The 17,917-nt window shown below is 42.2% G+C and overlaps 1 protein-coding gene across 2 annotated transcripts; it reads right to left on the reverse strand.

Moving 5' to 3' along the window:
• Window positions 1-1,799: 1,799 nt before the first annotated feature.
• acsbg2 (acyl-CoA synthetase bubblegum family member 2) lies at window positions 1,800-17,716 on the reverse strand. 2 transcript variants are annotated; one of them, XM_019875433.1, is made up of 13 exons: window positions 17,557-17,716; window positions 13,007-13,119; window positions 11,866-12,140; window positions 9,893-9,981; window positions 8,922-9,123; window positions 8,676-8,825; window positions 7,253-7,429; window positions 6,804-6,985; window positions 6,471-6,713; window positions 6,102-6,319; window positions 5,590-5,729; window positions 3,989-4,232; window positions 1,800-3,071 (listed from the first exon to the last, which is right to left on the reverse strand). In XM_019875433.1, the coding sequence occupies exons 1-13, from the start codon at window positions 17,664-17,666 to the stop codon at window positions 2,953-2,955; spliced, it is 2,262 nt and encodes a 753-aa protein (XP_019730992.1). In that variant the 5' UTR covers window positions 17,667-17,716; the 3' UTR covers window positions 1,800-2,952. The 2 variants fall into 2 exon arrangements, with proteins under 2 accessions (XP_019730992.1, XP_019730991.1); XM_019875432.1 differs by lacking the exon at window positions 17,557-17,716 and adding an exon at window positions 15,420-15,578.
• Window positions 17,717-17,917: the final 201 nt, after the last annotated feature.

Raw genomic sequence — 17,917 nt, forward strand, 5'->3', positions numbered from 1 at the left:
CGTTACACACAAGGTAAGAGTAAACCATCTAATTCTCTTTCAACTAAAATGCAATTAAATCCTTACTCCCTTTCTCATGTCCCAAATAACACATTTCAAAACATTTCAGTTTCTGTTGCATTTCATGTTTTACAACCTTATTTCAGTGAAAGAGACCAATTTGAGCAGAGGATCGAAAAGGAGTTGCGACAACAAGGGAAGTGAATGAGTGAGCAATAAAGTGCTTTTTCAAAAATATTTTTTGTGTTTTATTTGCCTACAGTGCTTTAGAAATGGACATGGATCATTTAGGGAATATAGGTATACATTTTGGTGGGGATACAGAATCTGGTTTTATTTTATATTTATTATAATGCATAAAAAGCCAGGTGTTGTGTAATTTTTGTATTATATTAAAACCTTATGAATTATTGACTCTACTCGTCAAAATACAAATAAGTCAAAGTAATTATTGTATTATATTAAATGGACATGGATCATTTAGGGAATATAGGTATACGTTTTGGCGGGGATACAGAAGCCAGGTGTTTTGTAATTCTATTCAATTAAAATTCTATTCAAAGTAATTCTATCTCAAACCTACCATCCCAAACAAAATAATTCTATCTCAAACCTACCATCCCAAACAAATTAATTCTATCTCAAACCTACCATCTCAAACTTACCACAGCCACTTAGGGACTTTATTTTGAAAATCCATTGACCTAAACTTACCACAGCCACTTCCGGCGTATGTCTACCATAGCCTAAATCTACCTCCTCCGAGTCTGCAGCTGGATATTATTGATAGGTTACCTCTAAAATGAAACCAGGAGCTAGCAAACTGAGTTAAAAAACAAACGTCTTTGGGAAGGGAAAAAGGCCCAGCCAGGAGACAGAAGAGGAGCCTACGACTTTCAGGAAAAAGACTTAATAGAGAGTATCAAGAGTCCGACTTAAAATACGGATTTAGCTCAATAGGAAATTCCCACGTGCCAAGCTCACTCTACATAATATGTGGCAATGGTGAGTCGTATATTTGCACGCACTTTCTATTTGCGATGTATCTTATTTTGAAGGCACGTTTAAATAGCGACCAAAAGGTGTCGCAGCCAGATAGGACGTTCCTCGTGTTTATTATGTTTAGAAAAGACCACAGTTTTCATGCAGGTCATGTATTATTTTGTTGTATTTATCCGGCTTTAAAGGCACGTTTAAATGTTACCATAGTGACCAAAGGGTGTTGCGGCCAGATAGGCAGATAGGACGTTCCTCGTGTCATGATTCGTGTTTATTATTATGTTTAGAAAAGACTACCGTTTTCCTACAGGTCATTTATATATTATTTTGTTGTATTTATCCGGCCTTTTAAGGCCGGTCCCTGAAATTATTGTCTGACATTAAACCGCTGCGTGGGGCAAAAAAAAGGTTGGGTGATAAAAACTCCGAATGATAAAAACCAATGACATTTAGACAATACTGTCATTTTCATCCATCCATCCTACAGTAAAAATGGGCTACTGTTAAGATTCTCTCCATAAAGCTGCAAAGACAAAAACAAGATATTAGGATGTACAACTTTTATTCCCCATTTGGTAATTGACATGTTTGAACTTTTTTCATCTTTGCTGAAGTGACTCACTAAACAGGTAACAGCTAATGAGAATATCTTTAGTTGAGTCCAGTTTCCAGGAAACTTTACAGCTCAACAAACACACTGCTCCTTCATTAAGAGTGTGAAATGATGAACAAATTCTGATGGCCCAACCTATGTAACTTTACAGGAGCATGAGAATATCTTTAATTGAGTCCAGTTTCAAGGAAACCTCAGAGCTCAACAAACACACGGCTCCTTCATTAAGTTGTGTGAAATGATGAACAAATTCTGATGGCCCAACCTATGTAACTTTACAGGAGGAAACCTCACTCACATCCCCAATCCTATACAAACAACATAACATGGTTGATATAATTACACCACATAAACCCTGAATTTCAGGTGGTTTGAATGACCCAGTGCCTCCAAAGCCACCGTGTTGTAACATTCACAAGAGTGCTACAAAGTCCTACAATATTCTCTTCATTTAAGTTACAGCTCTTTGGATTTCATCAACTTTTGTTTTCAACTGTCTTCTGGGAGAACTAAATGCACGTGGCCAGTTTGCCCGCATCCTAAGATTTGGTATAAATTGCAAGTGTGGCGACGGTTTGGATGGAGAACTTAAAGGCAGCTGATATGAATGCCAGTTGACTGTATTCCAACATGGTGTCATTTTACTTCTACTAGTAGTTTCCAAGTTCAACAAAAAAAACATGGAGGTTTAAAGCAAAATCCTATTTACAATACACAACCATGTAAGAGCACAGCAAGCGAACACACACGTCAGAGGCTCGAACCAGTGCAAACACCCGAGCCTCCGATGCAGAGTCACATCAGCCAAAAACCTTTAGCTACAGGGCTTGTGACATGTTTTTAGCAGATACAGAGTGCAACCTGAACACCATTTAAACGCGATACTTCTTTTTCAACTGATCCATGAATGAAGGATTTGCTTCAAATCCTTGAAGGTCTACTACAACAACAACAAGTAAAAAGATGGCATTTCACTTGAAATGTTTCTCCTTCTGAAGATAATCTGACCCATGTAAACTGAAAAATTGACTATTTAATGCAACCTTTTTCCAAACATTAAATATTTTCTCTTTTCGAGGGGGTGGGGGATTCTTTGTTTTCTTTTCAAGTATTATAATGATATGATCATCACAAAAAAGCTTTTCTTTGCTGTTACTTCACATCTGGATGCAACACAAATAAATAGTTGAGAACAATCATAAAGCTTATTTCATTTACAATGGCTTCCTCTTACCCACACAAGTAAGGCAATCAAAAAACATGACTCGAGAACAATGGTTAATGGGTAGCTGGATAAATGGGAGGAAAGAGCTCGTCTACGGAGTGAGCCTCTTGTTTCTCTATTTGGGGGCTAACGGGTTGTCGGGGGTCGTCGGAGAAGTCACTTCCTTGTAAAAGTTCTCAATCTGCTCTTTGTACATTTTGGACACCACAGGCCGCTTCAGCTTCATGGTGGGACCTGCGGAAAAGGGACAGAGCGTCATATCCAGCGATTCTTTTAAGGTCGCAGGTGAGCTGAAGTCTATCCTGGCAGAATTCCCAATCGGCACGGCACAGTGCGCCTTAATATATTTCATGCTCAATGTGTGTATAAACGAGCCAGCCTTCAACAACAAATTGTTTGAAAAATCAAAAAAAAAAACAAAAAAAAAAACACATGCTGTCGTTACCCCCCCCACCCCCAGTGCAATAGACTCATTCATAAAAATGACCATGCAAGAATGGCTGAACAGCAAACCGACATTAAGCACAAAAACTCATTTTGTGCGTTTTTTTCACAAAAATCAACACACCAAAATGTTAACATAATTCAGTTCTTAAATATGTTTTTCCTGCATGTCATTCAAACCCCCCTCCCCCCAAAAGTCCTACACAGATTATGGAATAGGGCAGTATAAAACACGGTATAAGCTCTTCTAAACCATGTCTGCCATCTAGTGGTGAATTGTGATATTACAACTAAAAATTATACAAATTATACACACGAATAGTGAAAATCTGTTTATAATTGACACCCATTGAAACGCATTAGACTTTTTATTTGAGACCCCCCCGAAAATTCTTCAAAAAACTTCTTATAATTACAATATGCATTTTTCCATTAAAAATGAAGTTTGCCCCCAAATGAAAAGTTTTATTTAAAAAAAAAATAAAAATCTGCAAATGCTGCGAGTATATGGGGGTCCACTGTAACAGACCAAACATGTAAATAATCCAGACCTCCAACAATAAAAAAAGATACACAAAAACACACCCTTTTTTTTTTGCTACTCAAGGGTGTTGCCCAGCCCTGAATTAGAGGCTTCAACCAAGCAAGCGTGCATGTTATAGAGGACAGCGTGTGCACACACTTCCATTGAGGCGGCCACGACTTACCCAGCTCCCCTCCGACGATGGAAAAATCCTGCTGGAGAATGTACCATTTCTGTACACGCTGAGCGTTGGAGGTGGCTCTCTCGTTGACGCGGTTGATGCCCTCCTGGATGGCCGCGTTGACAGCTCGATCACGGCCGCCCGCCAGGTCTGAGACGCGGGTGGCCTTACTGCCCAGTTTCTTGCAGATCTCCACGGCCTCTGGAGTAAGCTCGTCCAGCGGGGCACCGTCACCGTTAACCTCGCACTGGAGGGGAAATCTTGGGTTAGATGTTTGTTTCTTAGCACTATTAGTCACAACTAGAGCGAGGCAATTCAGCTATTTTATCAGCTAGTTAATTTATCTGGATGCTTTTTTTATTTATTTATTTTTTTGCTGCCTCAATAGTAAAATGTTTTGACTACTGGTAGTCGAGACAATTGTCAAGAAGAACATTTCTGTATTGTAAAAAATAACAAAACATTTGATAACTATTGTCCACTTCATGTTAAAAAGGATTTGAGGAACATCGGACAGGACATCACTGCCTGCAATGAATTTGACTCCATCCATCCATTTTCAGATCTGCTTTTCCTTATGAGTGTCGCGGGCGTGCCGTCCCAGCTGTCTTCGGGCAGAAGGCCGGGTGTGCACCCTGAACTGGTTGCCAGCCAATCGCAGTGAATTTGACTCGCTTTTTCCTAACCGAGGTCATTGCACAACGGCGAGTATTGCTGACTTAAGTCTGTATATTATCAAGTATCAAGTACAACTTTATTGTCAAATGTGCTGTATGTGCAACAGATGGAATTTCTTCCCTCTCACCATCAAAAGTTATATGAGCTGTATATTAAATATTAGCTGAAGAACAAAATTTACAAGGTTCCTCAAAGAATAATTGACAGATTCTATTTGCATTTTTAAAAATGAACACAAACATTAGATTAGGACAGAGGCCTTAAAACCTTGGAATATCTGTAATTTTGTATGTCACGCCCATGGCATTTGCCATCATTATTGAGGCACATTTTGATGTACAGATTACTCCACTTTACTAAGACTGTATTCTTTATGCATTGTTGTTCATATATGCTGTTCTGTTTTTCTACAATCTCTAGCGTGAAACGATAGAGCATATTCACGTAGTCTGCAGCCTAAAGTTTGCTGGTCGCCCGTTACCGTAAATATTGCTACCGTCAAGGCTTGTGGGTAATACATCACCTTTCCTTTTTTAAAGGTTGGTCAAAAGTAACCTTTGCTAAAGGTGGCTTTGAGGTTGAATCCAAGCACTTCCTAAGCATTTTTAGAATTCATATCCTCCACGTACATCTGTGTCATCTCGCTCGGAAAGAATAGGAACGTTCATAAGCAAAAACCAAGAATCCAAAGAGGGGCCTCGTGCCAACATTCAATTCCTTGGTTGTGTCATGTGTTGCTGCAAACAGCCACCAGAGGGCAGTGTCACAATACAGCCCACGACCACTCTCAAATGAGATGGAATGCCGCGTTTTGAATTAAAGTCCACTTTACTTCTCCAGTCAGGATCTCATCATGGCTTCTTAAGTGACCCTAAGATGACATCATATTGACTCTAAAGCTTATATAATAAAGTGTTTGGTCATACCTTAATGGTGAGCAGCATGGACAGAAACTTCCTCTTGTCTCCTATCAGCATGGCGTTGCTTATCAGCGGGAGGGCGTCCTTAACTGCATCTTCGGTAGGCACGGGAGGGATGTTCTCGCCCCCTGCTGTGATGATTAACTCTAAAACAAAAGCAGCACTGTTGAGAGAAGCTTTCTTAGGTACACATAGCTGCAAGTACAAATATGAAAACATTGACAAAGAAGATAGGGGTCACATTTGATTGACACTGACAAGAGAGATGTTCTATTGTGGTGGTATACTTTAAAGAACTTTAGAGTCAATCAAAACTCGGCAATATAATCCTTGTGAAGGCTGAATTTCTGGCAAAGCTTGAGTACTGGAATTCACTGGATTGTGTTGGTGTAATGAACATTGTGGCTCGTGATTATTAAATTGCGGGCGCTCCTGTTAAAAGCGGTAAAGAGCACTGTCCAATCAATGTCCATTTGTTCCAAACAGGTGCAGAGGTGTTTCTCATTCTCCAAGCATACCTTTAATTCGGCCGGTGATGAAGAGGAATCCATTGCGGTCGTGTTTGCCCAGGTCGCCAGAATGCAGCCAGCCCTCCGAATCCAGAGCTTCCTCAGTCTTCTCGGGCATGCCGAGGTAACCCATGAAGACGTGGCGACCCCAGAAGCAGATTTCGCCATTCCCCTCTGTGTCTGGTTTGTGCAACTTGGTCTTGCACCCCGGGATCTCCTTGCCGCAGCTGTAGGGAAAAATAACAATAAAAAATGGGTCACTTGATTCAATTTGTGATGATGAATCTTTTGAGTGTTAAACTCAAGACTCAATGGTTCGGATCCAGGCCGCAGATCCAGAGTTCGACACTGTTGGATTCAAAAGCCAACCCCAAATACCTTGTGATCCGAAAGGCATCTGGGATGGAGATGGTGTGAGGTCCGGTGCTCTCGCTCATGCCGTACAGCTCGTACAGCGGAATATCCAGGCTGAGAAAGAACTCCAGCGTGTCCCGGGTAATGGGGGCAGCACCCGTGTAGCACCTGTAGCAGCGGTCCAGGCCCAAAGCTTTGCGTACCTTCTTGAACACAAGTTTCTTGGCTATTTGGTAGCTCAACGGTGTGTGGTCCCCAGCTCTGGTCCTTCAAACGGAAACGCATCATTAAACAACCGCTCGAGTCTCCAAACATATCAGTCAAAGTCAAAATAAAGACTTAAAGATGTGTACATACTGATTCATCTTGCTCAAATTGGTGTGCAGACCCACGTCTTTGGCCCAGGCGGCAACTTTGCGGCGAACGGTGGACGATTTTGCTCCGGTGGCCTTCATCTTCTCTTGCATCTTCTCCCAGACACGTGGCACCCCCATGAAGGCTGTGGGCCGCACTTCCTTCATGGTGTTCACCAGCGAGCCCTGATAACAGCACAACATGTACACAAGGAGAAAAAAAAAATACTGTTTACAAACAAAGAAGTCATTTTTTGCTCAGCGTATCTGTGGCTATACTGTATTAGCTCATTAGTGCTCTCAATTGCTTGGAATTTTAAAAACAGCGTCAGAGCCTTCGCTACCCCTTCCAAGGAAAAAAAACACATTCTTGTTACGCAAGTAAAGTTTAGGTTAAACGGCAAGCAAGTGGGTAGGTGGTAACATTGGAAGGCATGCGCAAACATGGCTCACCTTAAGTGCATCTGGGTCGGCAAAGTGCGTAACCCCGCCAACTCTCATGGTCAGCCAGATGTCCACCATTTGGGCGGCGATGTGGCTGAGGGGGAGATAGCTGACCACCACCTCCTGGGACTCAGTGGCGTCTGTCAGGCGCACGTGCTTGCCGGTGGAGAGCGCAGTCCATGTCAGCTGGGGGCACAGAGACAAAAGATACAAGAGTGAGGCTCTATAAATAGGATGTTCATGATTTGACAGGTTTTCCATTTTTATTTATGTGAGGGCCACAGTTTACCCAAATCTTCCGTTTAGGATGCAGATTTTAAGTCTGGAATAATAGCAATGGATTACTTGTAATCTACTATCCTAAAAGTGCACTGATCGACTTGTGCTGTCTAGTATACAGACATTTAAATATGTCAGTACAGACAGTGTATTAAGTATACTCAGCTTCTATGAAAAATAAAGTACAGTAAAACTGCTCTACGATGAAACCGACATGGGCGAAAATACCCCCTAGTGTCAAAAAATATTCCTGCATTAAAGCCATTCCCTCTTTTTTGCTTCCCCCAACAACGAAATGTCCCCCTGTTGCGGAATACGAAATCCTTTTCTCCACCCTTGCCTCGCAATGAGGTTCACGACAACGATAACAAGCCTACCGCAAACGTCTAATCGGACGTTAGCCTGCCGCAGCCACCGCTACTGCTTAGCTAGGAAGCGGCAACAGCAACCACCACACATGCGCAGTAGTACAGGAAGTATTTGTTATTGTTAGCACCTGGTTAGAAATTTCACGAGTAGTTTCAGACACAGCATGAACGTTGCATTGCTTGGTATAAAATGGCTACAAAACGGACCTTTGCGCACCAAGGCTCTTCACAAGGGGTTAAGAAAAGCTTTAGCAACGATTTTTTTAAACCAACAAAGTGGAGTAATTAATATAAAACAAATGTATGTTAATGTTAAACAAAATCAAATAAGTGTATGCTCATACTTATGCGCTATTGGAATAAAAATAAAGAGTACACATGCACGTTTTTTGTGTGCGAGTGTGTTTACATCTGAGATAAAATTTGCTATAGTGAAAAGTCCCCCATTGTGTAAAATGTCTGGCTGCAAACATGATTTCATTGTAAAGGAGTTCAACTGTACAGTATTTAGCATTCGGTGTTCAAAATTCGATGCGTACACATGCTTTGAAAAGTAAGGTTTGTCTCTATTTCTCGTGCACGGGGACAATTTTACTTATGTACTTTTCGTTCCTGTATTCCTTCACACATATTCTCTTAATTTGTCCCAAACATACCAATTGTGTGACAATGAATTACTTGTAATCAGTACAAATAATGTCCGAAGTAAATAGCCTGAGGTGATCAGCTCTTCAGGTTTGCTGAAAAGAGTCAGCGTCGGACACGTGTGTGAATCTGGTGCTTACATTGTCATGGCTGAGCATGACACCCTTGGGCTGGCCGGTGGTTCCTGAGGTGTAGATGAGCGTGCAGCACTGATTAGGCTTCTGGCTAGCGATGATCTCATCAAGCGTAACGTCGGGAACGTCACGTCCCAGTTCCATGAACTCAGCCCACTGCATGAAGAGACAATGCTCAGTGTACTGCTGCTTCAACACACACACAAACACACACACACACACACCACATATCATTCATCTTTGTTGACTTACACTGTACAGATTTGGTCTCTTCTCTTTCAGCGCACCCTTGTACTGGACGATGGCTTTCAAGTGTGGCAAACTGTCTTGGACCTGAAGAATCTTCTGCAGCTGCTTGTGGTTCTCCACCACAATGATATTGGCCTTGCAGTTGTCCGCCACATACTGGCATGCCTCTGGGGAGTTGGTTGTGTAGATGCCCACAGCGAAGCCACTGCAACACACAAGGGTCGAAAATGTACCCTTTGTTTGTTTACAATTATTTGCAATCGGGGACTGTAAGGTGAAAAAAGTGGTGAGCACATCCGCATCACAGTTGGAACTGCTCAGGCCCTCCCGTGTGAACTTTCGTGAGTAGACTGCTCAACTTGCCTAAAGTCATCTAGGATAGGGTCCATCTTACTACCCACTCGTGACTGTATGGTAATTTAAGTTTCTGAATAAGCATTCTGTGTGTTCCGTGATATTTCAGTAGCGACTAATAGTTGATCTGGTGTTTGGTAACCAGCACAGTTGTTCCAAAGCTGTCCTTTACCAAATCAATAAGTCGTGGTGTTATTGAGCTGCAGGGTTTTGGTTTCTGGATGACGGCATGGAGCTCCTCGTGTTTCACCACAATACCATTTGAGGAAGTGCGACTAAAATCTGAAGCTTCTGTTCCGCCTTAATGCTCAATGTGTTTGTAATCGTGTGAACATGTTTTTTTAAAAGTTATTGTCTTCACGCAAGATAAAGAGGAAAAGATGGAGTTTTCACATATGTAGTCAGATATTGAAGCTCTTCTCTATTAAGTTACATTCAAAGACTGGCAACGACGATGATGGACAACTGAAAGAGTAGGACTAGATAAGTTTTTCGACTTCTTCCTACTCCCTTTGAGCAATACAAACTGGACTAAACCAAGTATTGATCTTTGATTTTGTTTTTGTGTCTTTCATGTTGGGTTTCTATGGTCAAATCAATCAATCAATCAATCAACTCACCCAGCCAAAATGGCTCCAATGTCAGCGATGAACCACTCAACAGAGTTGAAACCCAGGATACCCACGCCATGGTAACGCTGCAACCCAAGCTGTAGAAAGATATTAATACTGAATGGATAATGCACTTGAGATTGACATTTAGGGCCCGTGCGGTCGTCGTAAAAACGGGCGTAACTTCATTTTCGTGCCAGCGCATGTCAAGTCTAGTGCGTTTGGGGCCATGGTGCGTCTGTCCGGGCGTGCGCCCAAACTAAACAAACCTCGCCTCCGATGCACCTGCACTCTGCGTTTTCGTGCCGGGGCAATGGTCGACTTCGGCATGTTTGTTAATTTGATCTAAGTTGGACACCACATGTGGTCGAGGCGCGCTGGAAGTGACATCGTGCCTCGAAACACAACCCTCGCAACACCCAGCTTGTGAATTTGGACACAGCCTAAATTATCGACTGGCTAAAGGTTGGTCTATTTTGCAGCGCAGGTGGTCTAACATGATTTTGTTATATTTAATGCGCAGGAAGAGATATTCAGGTTGCACAGATGTGAGTGGTGGCCTTGTGGGATTTCATTCATAAAGCAGCGTGGGACAATACCTCTGAATCATTGTAGAAATCAATTTATTAAAAAATCGGCATCTTTGGACCTACTTTGATCGCGACCATCTTTTATATGGACTCCAACAAGTCTATTTATGCTTCTGCCATCTAGAACGTGTGCCTGTTCTTTGCTGAATTTGAATGAACTGAGAGTGAAATGAGAGGAGCTGCTTCCACTGGGGGCTCCCCGGTGGTCCAGTGGTTAGCGCGTCGAACTCAACAGTGTAGAGGTCATGGGTGCCTGCGTGGGTTTTCTCCGGGTACTCCAGTTTCCTCCCACATTCCAAAAACTTGTGTGGCAGGTTAATAAAACTCTCAAAATTGTCCCTAGGTGTGAGTGTGAGCGCGGATGGTTGTCTTTGTGTGTCCTGCGATTGGCTGGCAACCAGTTCTGGGTGTACCCCGCCTAGTTCCTGAAGACAACTGGGATAGGCTCCAGCAGGCCCCGCGACCCTTGTGAGGATAAGCGGATCAGAAAATGGATGGATGGGTGGATGCTTCCACTGACCAGGAAGCAAGCCAGCTGTGAACTCCCACAACGGCACAAACACCCCTTTTGACCTGAACATGTCTATGAAAATACCACAAAACCTTGGGCACGGTTTCGGTAAACTGGGCTTTGCAATTAGACTTGAACTGTCAATGAAAATAAGGCCCATTGCCACGTCTTATTATGATTTACCTGTCAACAAAAACAGTGCCTCATAGCAAGTTTGAACTGCAACTGGCTTTTCAGTAACAACAAGCAGATGAAATACAATAATAGGGCTGCTCTGCTCAAACAAAGCTTTAGGTTACAATGTGCAAAGTGTGCAACTTGACCTAGAAGATCGAATGAGCTCAATGCCACGTGACTTCAGCACACATGGGCGAGCAAAGAAATATTTCTGTCGAAGCACGCGTGACACGGTGTGTTCTTATAATAATCAAGATCACACTGTGACTTGCATTAAACAGAAAGTGAGGTTTCCGCACTGTGTGGCTTGCGGTTCAGTCAGACATCTTCATGCTGCATTGCTGCGTTTCCCACATCAACTTGACTGTTTAAGTCCACTGTCGCATGACGTTAAGAAAATGCTCGTTTCAAACAAGACTGAATAGTTGTGTGGTGTGTTTGAGACTAATGTGCAAAAATGTCATGATGGACTCAGCAATGAATTCTTTGTGATAAACAGGCAGACACTGAAATGCAGTATTTATCTAAAGTTCAGACCACTTTGAAAATTATCCACAGTAAAACCAAGAAAAGCCACCGTTCCATGGGTTGAAAAGTGGAAAACCACATGAATAAACAATTTTCTTCATACATCACCAAAAGAGCTTTTTGTGACTCCCGGCTCAATGATTAAGCAGTATTTGCCGGCATTTCTAATTCCATACCTTCAGGAAGCTCTTGGCTGCTACGCGACACGTCTCATAATATTGCTTGTAGTTCAAGCTCCTCTTCTGCTCGCCTTCTTTCCAGCTCACAGCAGTAAACTTGCCAAACTTCCTCACAGCTGATGTAAAGAGCTGATGGACTGTCAAGGGGGTCTCCGCAGCCAGGCCGCGGTCCTCCATGCGGAGCTTCACTTCGCCATCGGGTTGACTTGTCCACAAGTTGGACTTTGATGCTGCTGCTGGCACTGGCAGAGTGTCTGGGCGCTGGGCACTTACTGGAGGATGTGGAGATAGTATATGAGCCCAAAGAACTCTCAAGAACTAAAGATCACCCAGAAAAAAGACAAGACTGAATTAAATTGCTTAGCAACAGCTCCTTAAGATACTCACGTAGTACAGTAAATGCTGATTCACATTACCTTAATTAACTTATAGCGACTTGCCATTTTGTCACACTCAAAGCCTAGATAGAGGAGGTTGCTTTGCTCTTTTCAGGACAAAAAGATCAGTCAGTATATCGAGCTTTCCTTCCTAGAACATTAGAAATGGAACACCACAAATCCATCTCGTGCTTCTCAATAAAACCGAATGAAATGCAAACAGGGTGTACAGTGTTCACTATTGCCGTCGTGTCACCAGTGCACGATGGAAGTAACTGATAGCAAATTTATGGCCTAACACCCCTCCTAATCGGTGGATGAAGAAGCGCTAACAGGCAAATTCATTTTTCACCCTGCTACCCTCAACAGCTCCCCATTGATATTACCCCCCTTGTGAACGTTATTCTTCGTGATTGGCAATTGGCACTCAAATTTTGTAAAAAGATATACTCTAAATATGTTTCTGAACACTTTTCCCCTTTTGTACAAAGCCAGCAAAGGGTGTCCAAATGGACAATTTGAGGGCAGGAAGCAGATGTCACATCCTCAGGAAATGAGATCAATTGCCTGCTGAGTTCCCCATCGTGGCTCCAATACGAAGCTGTCACCCAGTTTTGAGTAGACTCTCTATCGTTACCATGAAACAGCCATAGCATTCATGCAAACATTCAAATGGTGTGGGTGTGTGTGTGTGTGTGTGTGGGAGCAGGGGGGCAAATGTAAACATTGTTCTTATCAGCACTGTGTGTGTTCTGTGTCACCTGTTTGTGTGTTCAAGGTGTGTTCATCGCAGCCCTCCAGGTTATTGGTGACAGCGTTGGGGTCAGCTGTCTTTTCTTCCCGTTCCACTGTAGGTTCCTCCTCAGAGGACTCACTGACGCAAAGAAGCAAGAAAAACACGTTACCAAACGGGAGGGTGCCGTCCCGAATTCAGCCGCCACATTCTTGACGAAAACCAGAAGCAGAAATTTGATCCGTGCACAAACACAGAACAACAAAATTACTAGTCAAACTGCTTAAATGAATTGCAAATATTTACTCTTTTTCAATTTGATGCCTGCAACACGTGGAGGGGAAAAAAAAAGCTATGGCACACGCATTTAGCATTTTGGCACATGACTTTTTCTCTTAATAATACTCAACAAGAGCTCAGGAACTGTGGACACTAATTGTTGAAGCTTTGTTGGTGTGCAATTTCAGTTGCACAGCAGGCCCAGGTCTCCGATGTCATATATATTGCACATCATAATACAATCATTATCACTGGGAGAACTTGCTTGTGCTAATGACGATCTGAATGACCCTTTTTCCGATTTAGTCCAGAGGACATCATGTCAATGAGCTTCAAAAACAATCTGAAATTCAGACTGAGCGGACCACAGCTCACGAATCCACTTGGAGTCAGAATCCTCTCAGGTAAGCTCGGGCTCACAGTCACCGGCTGCGAGTGTTGCTTAAATATGGCATAGTAGAGTTTGAACTTGCGCTAACAAACTCAGCTAGCTGCCTGAGCTCTTGTTGCATATCGAGTAAAGAAAAACTAATGGAACAAACTGTTTTAACAACGAACAGAGGTTTTCCAAAGTGTTCCTGAGTCCATACAGAAATATTTTTGAAATTCTTTCCAGTAACGCTTGACAGGGAAGAAGGTCATAGGCGTTCAATCTTTGTTTTTTGGCCGTGCTGGTTTGATGATATTCAGTATCTGAATGACTTACAATCGCATGTTAAGAAAGTTCTTCATCTGTTTCTACTATTTTCTCACGCAGGTTGTTTAAATTTGTGGAAGTTACCCCATCCTTGCTTGTGACAGACTTGCTTGTTCCTTTTACATCTTAGTGTCAGCTTTTTGGAACATAGTGCCGGCAAGAAATTCAAAATGACTGATTTTTTTCTTTTTTTTTTAATAACAGTTATTACATTTTTAGTGTATTTGATGGAATGCAAAAGCGTTAACAACACATACCAACTTCATTTTCATGGCAATTTGATTTTTTTTTTTTCCCCAAATATAATCTCATTCAAAAGCTGTAAATTGCTGTGCTAGCAGATGCTCAAAGTGCCAGGCTGGCTAATACCGACTTAGTCAGATAAAATAACTGTGAACTTGGCAGGCTATGTTATCTACTATCGCTCAAAGCTGGGCGTTACTGGCAACATGTTTCCACATATTGTCAATGTAGTCCGCTTGAAGTAATCCCGGTGTATATTCAGCCCTGCGAACAACCACACGCGAGATGCAGCTCTGTGTCCGTCAGTTGTCAGCGAAACGGGAGTCCGTGAGTGACGGGCTGACAGAATGCCCGTCCGGCTCTGCTGTATACCTACATTGATTCAACCCTTTCATGCAAGAATTATTAAAACCTACACTGCATCGGGATTTTGAGAGTTTTTCTTTTGGGATAAGTTCATGTCAGTGAGAGGTAACTTTTGAATAGAAAATGACTGATTTTTTTCTTTTTTTTTTAATAACAGTTATTACATTTTTAGTGTATTTGATGGAATGCAAAAGCGTTACAACACATACCAACTTCATTTTCATGGCAATTTGATTTTTTTTTTCCCCCAAATATAATCTCATTCAAAAGCTGTAAAATGCTGTGCTAGCATCTGATGCTCAAAGTGCCAGGCTGGCTAATACCGACTTAGTGAGATAAAATGACTGTGAACTTGGCAGGCTATGTTATCTACTATCGGTCAAAGCTGGGCGTTTCTAGCAACATGTTTCCACATATTGTCAATGTAGTCCGCTTGAAGTAATCCCGGTGTATATTCAGCCCTGCGAACAACCACACGCGAGATGCAGCTCTGTGTCCGTCAGTTGTCAGCGAAACGGGAGTCCGTGAGTGACGGGCTGACAGAATGCCCGTCCGGCTCTGCTGTATACCTACATTGATTCAACCCTTTCATGCAAGAATTATTAAAACCTACACTGCATCGGGATTTTGAGAGTTTTTCTTATGGGATAAGTTCATGTCGGTGAGAGGTAACTTTTGAATAGCTGTCCAGTGTGGTAGCCACTGTCCCGGAAAGGGTTAAGACAAAGGATAACTTACCGGTAAGTTAAAGATGAACAACAAAAAATGACTATCAAATCTGGTTTTGTGGATAAAACTGTCAATGTATTGAGAACTAAAAACTCATTTCATCAAGGTGTGTGTATGGTGTACATACTTGGCCATATCCAAAACATGATCAAGGGCTGCTGAATTGGTGCCTGAACTACAGGTAGAGTCACTGAAGGCAACAGAGTGAGGCTGCTGAAGCACGCCGGCCTCGGACATGGTATTGGGCTCACACACGGTCACTGCAAGACAAGGAAGCACAGAAGGTAACGCTGTACGTCACTTAGATGAAAACAAAGCTTATCCTAATGTTGGTTGAGTTCAGTGGAAATCTCTATCTGATAACATCTCTCCAGTGACCCAAGCAGCGCTTGACATCCTGATAAAAAGAAAATTAAACAATTGTTATTTTATTTTTGTATCAAGTTACTGTAATACAGCCCCCAAAACATTTTTCGACATGGTGTTGAAACCTTGCTCCCCTACTCTAATTACATGACACTTGACTGTAGTACACACAAGACTAGCACCTGAGTGTTTTCGACACCAGGCCAGTGACTTTTCTAGCCAAGGTTATTTTGACATCTGTGGCACAGTTTTCCGTGTCAAATCTTACATAATGACCCATTCATTCTGGATAAGGCAGGGGTGGGAAGCACATCTGCCTCGTGGATTTGACCTTTCTGTGTACACTTGGTCAATGCAATGTTTAAAACAAACCTTGTTTTTTGGCATACAAAGGCAACCTTTTGATTGATTCTAGTATCAAACATACAAACGCAAGCAAAGCTGATGATCTGCATTCCAATTATGCCGTTTGCCATCGCCTCGACGCAGGAAATGCAATTTCAGTTGCACAGCAGGCCCAGGTCTCCGATGTAATAATACAATCATTATCACTGGGAGAACTTGCTTGTGCTAATGACGATCTGAATGACCCTTTTTCCGATTTAGTCCAGAGGACATCATGTCAATGAGCTTCAAAAACAATCTGAAATTCAGACTGAGCGGACCACAGCTCACGAATCCACTTGGAGTCAGAATCCTCTCAGGTAAGCTCGGGCTCACAGTCACCGGCTGCGAGTGTTGCTTAAATATGGCATAGTAGAGTTTGAACTTGCGCTAACAAACTCAGCTAGCTGCCTGAGCTCTTGTTGCATATCGAGTAAAGAAAAACTAATGGAACAAACTGTTTTAACAACGAACAGAGGTTTTCCAAAGTGTTCCTGAGTCCATACAGAAATATTTTTGAAATTCTTTCCAGTAACGCTTGACAGGGAAGAAGGTCATAGGCGTTCAATCTTTGTTTTTTGGCCGTGCTGGTTTGATGATATTCAGTATCTGAATGACTTACAATCGCATGTTAAGAAAGTTCTTCATCTGTTTCTACTATTTTCTCACGCAGGTTGTTTAAATTTGTGGAAGTTACCCCATCCTTGCTTGTGACAGACTTGCTTGTTCCTTTTACATCTTAGTGTCAGCTTTTTGGAACATAGTGCCGGCAAGAAATTCTAAATGAGTGATTTTTTTTTTTTTTTAAATAACAGTTATTACATTTTTAGTGTATTTGATGGAATGCAAAAGCGTTACAACACATACCAACTTCATTTTCATGGCAATTTGATTTTTTTTTTCCCCCAAATATAATCTCATTCAAAAGCTGTAAAATGCTGTGCTAGCATCTGATGCTCAAAGTGCCAGGCTGGCTAATACCGACTTAGTGAGATAAAATGACTGTGAACTTGGCAGGCTATGTTATCTACTATCGGTCAAAGCTGGGCGTTTCTAGCAACATGTTTCCACATATTGTCAATGTAGTCCGCTTGAAGTAATCCCGGTGTATATTCAGCCCTGCGAACAACCACACGCGAGATGCAGCTCTGTGTCCGTCAGTTGTCAGCGAAACGGGAGTCCGTGAGTGACGGGCTGACAGAATGCCCGTCCGGCTCTGCTGTATACCTACATTGATTCAACCCTTTCATGCAAGAATTATTAAAACCTACACTGCATCGGGATTTTGAGAGTTTTTCTTTTGGGATAAGTTCATGTCAGTGAGAGGTAACTTTTGAATAGCTGTCCAGTGTGGTAGCCACTGTCCCGGAAAGGGTTAAGACAAAGGATAACTTACCGGTAAGTTAAAGATGAACAACAAAAAATGACTATCAAATCTGGTTTTGTGGATAAAACTGTCAATGTATTGAGAACTAAAAACTCATTTCATCAAGGTGTGTGTATGGTGTACATACTTGGCCATATCCAAAACATGATCAAGGGCTGCTGAATTGGTGCCTGAACTACAGGTAGAGTCACTGAAGGCAACAGAGTGAGGCTGCTGAAGCACGCCGGCCTCGGACATGGTATTGGGCTCACACACGGTCACTGCAAGACAAGGAAGCACAGAAGGTAACGCTGTACGTCACTTAGATGAAAACAAAGCTTATCCTAATGTTGGTTGAGTTCAGTGGAAATCTCTATCTGATAACATCTCTCCAGTGACCCAAGCAGAGCTTGACATCCTAATAAAAAGAAAATTAAACAATTGTTATTTTATTTTTGTACCAAGTTACTGCAATACAGCCCCCAAAACATTTTACGACATGGTGTTGA

Source organism: Hippocampus comes, unplaced genomic scaffold (genome assembly GCF_001891065.2).
Source record: "Hippocampus comes isolate QL1 unplaced genomic scaffold, H_comes_QL1_v1.1 scaffold132, whole genome shotgun sequence".
Taxonomy (NCBI): domain Eukaryota; kingdom Metazoa; phylum Chordata; class Actinopteri; order Syngnathiformes; family Syngnathidae; genus Hippocampus; species Hippocampus comes.